The 7,885-nt window shown below is 21.3% G+C and overlaps 1 protein-coding gene and 1 pseudogene across 2 annotated transcripts; one reads left to right on the top strand and one right to left on the bottom strand.

Annotated features, from left to right (window-relative positions):
* Nucleotides 1–3,456, top strand: PGSY75_0002700 (putative EMP1-like protein; the record flags this gene model as incomplete). Its single annotated transcript, XM_018783156.1, has 2 exons — nt 1–1,761; nt 2,242–3,456. Coding segments are annotated over 2 exons (2,976 nt in total), but the record flags the coding sequence as incomplete, so codon positions are not given.
* Nucleotides 3,457–4,634: 1,178 nt separating this feature from the next.
* Nucleotides 4,635–7,433, bottom strand: PGSY75_0002600A (hypothetical protein; annotated as a pseudogene; the record flags this gene model as incomplete). Its single annotated transcript has 1 exon — nt 4,635–7,433. A coding segment is annotated over one exon (2,799 nt).
* Between the last annotated feature and the right edge of the window lie 452 nt (nt 7,434–7,885).

Raw genomic sequence — 7,885 nt, 5'->3', positions numbered from 1 at the left:
TATTGTAAAGCAAAAAAAGAAAAGTTGGAAAATTTAAAAGAATTATGCAAAAACTGTGCAAGCAGTGGTTCATCATGTGAGCGTGATGACATTGAGGGTACACAATGTGAAGCTTGTAAAAAAACGTGTCGGGAATATAAAAATTTTGTTCAACTGTGGCAAGAACAGTTTGAAACACAATCGAAAATATACAACGAATTGTATGAAAAAGAAAATAAAAATAGTGGTAGTTTTAACAATGTTTTGGCCACATATGGAAGTAAACGTAACCCTATAACTCTTCAAGACTATGATAATAAACGTACATATAATTTTTTAAAAAAAGTGAAAAACAAATGCGCTGACGACGCAAAAACGGCCGAACAGTATCTTGACAAAACAACTAAATGCATACCATACAAATTTACCAATAATAATAATAATGATGATGATACCTATGCATTCAAAGAAAAACCTCCAAATAAGTACGAACAAGCTTGCGATTGTAAAGCACCTGATCCATTGGAACAATGTCCTAAAGATAAGGATGTATATGACAAGGCGTGTAAAAATGTTTCTGCAAAGAATATTCTGTGTCACAGAAAAACGTTTAAGGATGATCTGGATAATTGGAATAGTTACTTAGTACGTGAATGGTCCGGAAAAAATAAAGGAGTGTTAATGCCTCCAAGAAGGAGACATTTATGCACAAGTGTCATATCATTAGGCATCGATAGAAAAATGGAATACAATAATTTTATGAACAAATTTCTTTCAGCTGCATATACAGAAGGACTATTATTAGCAAAAAAATATCCTGGTGCCAATAACGAAGGATTACAAGCAATGAAATATAGTTTTTATGATTATGGAGATATAATTAAAGGTACAGATATGATGGATACAACAATTACTACAGATATAAAAACAACATTAGAAAATATACTTATAAATAAACAAAATAATTTACATTCCAGTAGTACATCCAACGAACCTAAAAATGTTAATGATTGGTGGGAACATAATAAAAAAAAAGTGTGGCACGCAATGTTATGCGGGTATCAAAAAGAAAACAAAAGTAAAACCTTGGACAATGCATGGTGTATCTTACCTACTGAAGATAACACAGATCAATTTTTGAGATGGTTAATTGAATGGAGTGAACAAGCATGTAAAGAACAAAAAATTCGAAAAAACTATATTGATAGAAAACGTAATTCTTTGATTTCTGATAGTACACAAAAATTTGGATTGGAATTACTGAAAGATCATTCTTGTAATAAGGAACTTACAACTTATATAGGATGGATTGAAATGGTAAAGAAATCATTGGAAGGATTTAATATAAAATTTCAAAAGATTAAAGATACATCTAATAGCTCATCCATTTCTGAAAATTCTGCAGAGGAATACATAAAAAGCAAAATTCACGATAATCACTGCAATTTCATTGATATAAAAAATACATACGATCAAATTACTAATTCAAAGGATAACGATTTTCAAGAAATATTGGGGAAATTATTTCCTAATTTAAAATTTGAGGAAGACACATCAAAAAGAAATGAGGACACAAAACCATCAAATTCACAACAAGAAGAAGATCCAACATCTCATCCTCTTTCTCCTATTCAACCCGATAACAGTCCTATTCCTTCACATCCAATATCACCCCAATCAAAAGATGATCCAATATTACCCATGAGCAATATATTATCATCTGCTCTCCCTCTTGGAATAAGTTTTGTATTAGGTTCCATCGCTCTATTATTTTACATGAAGGTAACAAACACATATATATATTATTTGGGTGTTATATATTTGTATGATTTATGTGAACATTGTGTGTTTTACATGTATGATTTGTGGGTGTTTAATTTATATTTAATAAATGTATTCACATTAAAAAAGTAGAAAAGAAAAAATGAAAAAAAGAAAAACAGGGGAAAAAAAAAATTTCACAAATTTAAAAATAAAAATTACATTTTTTTTTAAATAAAAAAAAAAAAATAAATAAATTCACTTGAAATAAAAAATGAGAAATGTCATCAAAAAAAAAAAATTTATTAAAAAAAAAATATAAGAAAAATTTTATTAGATAAAAAAGAAATATAAAATAAGATAAATAAATTTTCTTAGAAAAAAAAAATAAAAAAAAATATTTTATTAAAAAAAAAAAAAAAAAAAAAAATTTTTATACATATATATTGCACCTATATATACCCAAACTTATATACCTATATATATATTCACATTTTTTAGAAAAAACCCAAAACACCTGTGGATATTTTTCGTGTTCTTGATATACCACAAAACGATTATGGAATGCCTGATGAAACATCTACTAATAGATATGTACCATATGGTAAATATAAAGGAAGAACATATATTTACGTGGAAAATGATACAGATGATGACAAATATATGTTTACATCTGATACGACTGACGTAACTTCATCAGAAAGTGAGTTTGAAGAGATTGATATTAATGATATATATAAACCATTTGGTCCAAAATATAAAACTTTGATAGAAGTAGTACTAAAACCTAGTACAAATAATAACGTACAAGATACTTATACAGATGATGTGAAAGATAATAGTGATAAACCCATCAATAAATTGACTGATGAAGAATGGAATGAATTAAAACAAGATTTTATCTCACAATATTTACAAAATATACCAAAGGATTTACCTAATGAAAATATCATTGATGATAATATGTATAAGGATACACAACCTAACATTTTAGATGTTAGTAATGAGGAAAAACCTTTTATTACATCTATTCAAGATAGAAAATTATATAGTGATGATAACGAAATTATATATAATATTGATTGGAATGTACCAAAACATACTACGGATATTCCGAAATACAATAGTTTATATAGTGGTACAGATCTAATCAATGATGCTTTAAATAGTGGTAATGATATTTATGATGAGTTACTCAAAAGAAAAGAAAATGAACTATTTGGAACAAAACATCCAAAAAATTCATCAACAAATAGTGTTGTTAAACAAATAGGTGGTGATCCTATAAATAATCAAATAGATTTGTTCCATAAATGGTTAGATAGACATAGAAATATATGCAACAAATGGAATAATAAAGAAGAAATGTTGAACCAATTGAATGAAGAATGGAAAAATGAAAATAACGAACATATATTGGACACATCATCAACTCATGATGATATTAATAAAAATAATGATGAAAATTATAATATGATTAGTACAAACACACAAATAAATCATGAAGGTAATGATATAACATCTCTTGAAGATTTTGGATCAACAAATATTCCATATAGTGATCTTATAACGCAAAATAATGATTCTCAAAGAAAACATTTACGCACAAATATATCTATGGATATACATTTTGATGAAAATAATAATAATAATAATGTGTTGATCACTGATGTAACGCATGAAGAGGATCATTTGGAAAATATGTACAATTTTTGAGGATATAGAAAATAATTATCATGAAAGATAAGAGGAAAATAATAATACTTTTGATGAGAATCATAATATCTACACCCAAATCTATAAAATATAAGCATCTCTTCATAATAATTTTAATAATGAACACAATATAAATATATCTAATATGTGAAATATATAAAATATTGGACAAATATATAAATATATATATAATAAAGACCACATTTTTTATATTATTGGATATATGGGATAAACTATGTTATAACTTATTGGAATATATTTAAATTAATTCACATATACATAAAAAAAAACTAATAATAATAATAAAATAAAAGTAAAATGCATAAATTTATTCCTACAATTAAAATTATTTCTATAATATTTATTTTAAAAACAATTTGAATAAAACAAAATTACAAAAGTAGAAAAAAAGTAAAAGTAATTCTTTAAAATAATATATATATATATATCAAATATTATTAAAAAAAAATATTAAATTTTTTATATGGTTTTCTGACTTTTTAATATGTAATTCAAAATTTTACAATTCTTTACACAATATTTTAGTTAAAAATATATTTAGTATATTGTTTAATATATTTATTATTTACATTTTTACATATATATAAAGTTTACTAATTTTTATATTATTTTGAATTATAATAACATAGAATGTAACACTTTTTTTTTTTCCATTCTATCTAAAATAATACATCACAATATATTATATATATAATACATATTTGTAACTTTATTATATATTATTAAAAAAAAAAAAAAAAAAAATATTATTATTATAAAATTTTTTTATATATAACATATAAATGATATATATATATATATATACACTATATGGAGTAATAAAAAAAAAATATATATTTAATTTTTTTATGTTTACATCTTATATATTATTTCATTATTTTTTTCTTTTTTTTTTTATATAAAAGCTTCATGGCTTAATATACCAATTACTTTTTTATTTCACCTTGGTTTTGAATTAAACTTTTAAGTGCCTTAAAAATATAAATATATATATTAACAGAAGCATATAATAATAAAAATATTAATAAGATATATAAACATATATATATATATATATATATATATATATATATATATATAAAAGGATACGCAAAATTGTACAAAATTAATATATATATGCAAAACAAAATATATATATTTTTTATTTTTTTTATTTTTCAAACTAGTTGTCTTTCTGCCTTTTCTCGTACCATCATAGTTTCGTTTGTAGTTCCATCAAATTCAGGATATTTCATTGGATACCTTTCCTTTTTATTAAATTTTTTTTTATTATAATCGTTCAAATGAGTACGATTTATTTGTGTTTGCATTTGTATTTGTTGCTGTTGTTGTTGATGTGATGGATAAAATTGTTGTGCGTTATAATTTATAAATTTGCTATTACTATTATTATTATTATTATTATTAAAATTTTTTGGTATATTATAATTATTATTACCTTCGTTTTTTGAAGCTTTTAATAATGACTTTAATGAATCTAAAACATTACTTACTTTTGCATTCTGTATGTTTTCAGATATTGAATTGTTGTGTACATTATCAACTTCATTATCTAAACGTAATATTGAATTAATTATAGGAGTAATATTAATATTTCCTTGTGTATTATTTTTATTAACATCTGAATTATTAAATGATAATGATGGTGGAAAATTTTCCATATTAGATAAATTATTTTTATTAATATTATTATATGTATTATTATTCATGATATTATTTTTATTATCTGGTAAATTATGGTAGTTATTAATTTTATTTTTAAAAGCCTTTTTATTATTCATATAATAATGTTCCACATTATTACTATTATTATTACTATTATTATTATTTCCATCATTATTGCTATAATTATTAATAAAGTTTTTTTTATATGTCACATTATCCATTGAATGATATTTATGATTATTTTTGTAATAATTCATATTGTTATTAATATTATTATTACTATTATTCATATTATTATTATGATTCATATTAATATTATTTTGATTCTTATTTCTATTATTACTGTAATTATTGTAATTGTTATTATTGTTAGGTATACCTTGATTCTCCAATAATGATTCTTGTGACACTAAACCATTTGAATTTAATGTTCTGAAAATATCCATTATTCTTTTACTTGCTTCTTTTGAATATATATCATTTTCTTTCATATTGTTTTTTTCTAAACTAGAATTATTATTACTTCCATAATTCTGATAATTGTTATCTAAAAAACCAAATGTATTTTTTTTTTCCATAACATCCATACCTTTATTACGTTCTTTAATCATAGAAATCTGTTTCATTAACAATTCAGCAACAGTATTACTAATTTTTTCTTCTTCCCTACCATTATTTGTGTTTATATTATCTGTATTAAAAGAAGCTTCATATTTATTATTACTATTATTATTATTATTATTATTATTATTATTATTATTATTATTATTTATATTATACATGGCATTTTCATAATTCCTACTATTACCTTGAAAAATATTATTTTTATTATTACTATTATTATTATTACTATTATTTTTATTATTATTATTATTACTATTGTTGTTGTTCTTTCCTTCTGATTGTCCTTGACTATTTTTATTATTCAGATATTTTATTATGTCTGTATTTTCATTAACATTCATATTATTATTCTTAAACCACTTTGCAAAATTACTTTTGGTTAAGTTTTCTTCATCATTATCTTTAAATATATTATTATAACTATTACTATTACTATTCATATTATTATTACTGTTATTATCATTCATATTCATAAATTTATTATTTCCTTTCTTCTCATTATTTTTTGCATACTTTTTAATATCTCCCAAAGTAAAAATATCATAATTATTTTTCTTAGAATAATGTAAAGGTGGATTATCCCAATATTTCTCCGAATCATTTTTTCTTATATTACCTTTATTATTATATTCATAATCAACCATATCATGTTCTTTTTTTAAATAATTTAAACTCCTATCATATTTATTTCCCATTCCTTTATTATTACTATTATTATAATTATTATCATTATAATTGTTATTAAAAAAATTATTGTTATTATAACTGTTGTTATTATAATTATTTGTGTTCTTATTATTATTATTGTTATATTCATTACTTGGTGCTGCATTATAATGTTCCTTTCCCGTTAAATGCATTTTACCCTCCTTATCAATATATAAATTATTCGTTGGTAAATTATAACAATTATCATCTAAATTTTTAAAAACCTTTCCATTTATATTATTCAATGAACTTGACAAATAATTTCCACGATGTCTTCCCTTCACATAACCATCATCATTGTTATCATTATTATGAATATTAAAATTATTATTAAAATTATTATTATTGTTAATATTATTATTATTATTGTTGTTGTTATATATGTTCCTTATTCTCATATTATTATTATTTAATAAAACATAATTATTCATTCCATTTACATTATTTCCTATATTATTATTATTATTACTTCTGTCTCTAGGTATATATTTATTCCCCCCTGGTTTATTACATTTCCTTTCTCTTATAAAACAATATTTATTTAATATATCTTCCGAATCATCATTTTCACATTCATATTTTAAAAAACGTAATAATAATAATTCATACATATCATATTTCAAACATTCTTGTTTTGTACTCTCTCTATTATATATTTCCTCATTAATCTCATAATTCTCTTCCTTATTTGTATCTGAATTAATTACGTCATCATAATAATAATGATATAATGGAGTATATCCATTTCCATTCTCATCATATATAACATCAGTACTAATGCAGCTTATTCTTTTATATTTAAATATGTGCTTATATGTTAATTTGTACACATTATTATAACTTTTATATATCACATTACCATTCTTATCAATTATGTTATCACACGATACATCTATCGGACTATCACTACCACGATTATCTATTACACAAAAATCTTTTAAATCTTCTTCTTTTTCCATTTAAAAAGAAAAAAATAAAATAAAAATTATAAATATATATATATATATATATATATATATATATATATGTATTTATAAGTTAAGGGGAAAAAGCATATATACATATAAATAAATGTATTATTATATATTTTTCTTTTATATAACTATGATAATATATATATAAATATATAATTACTTTTTCGGATTAATTTAAAAAGTAATAGTGGTGAAAAAAAAAAAATAATAAAAAAAATATAATAGGTTCTCAAAATAATACAAACATTATTTAAAAAAATACATATAAATTATTTTACTATATATATATATTATTCATATAATATTAATCTTACATACATATATAAAAATATATTAAATATATATTATAAATATAATAACTCAAGTATTCATTTATTCTTTTTTTTTTTTATAATATAAATAAGCTTTTATATATAAATTAAAATATACATATATTA

The sequence above is a fragment of the Plasmodium gaboni genome (assembly GCF_001602025.1).
Source record: "Plasmodium gaboni strain SY75 chromosome Unknown, whole genome shotgun sequence".
Taxonomy (NCBI): domain Eukaryota; phylum Apicomplexa; class Aconoidasida; order Haemosporida; family Plasmodiidae; genus Plasmodium; species Plasmodium gaboni.
Note: the sequence above shows the minus strand (reverse complement) of the source record. Positions and strands in the feature narration are given on the sequence as shown.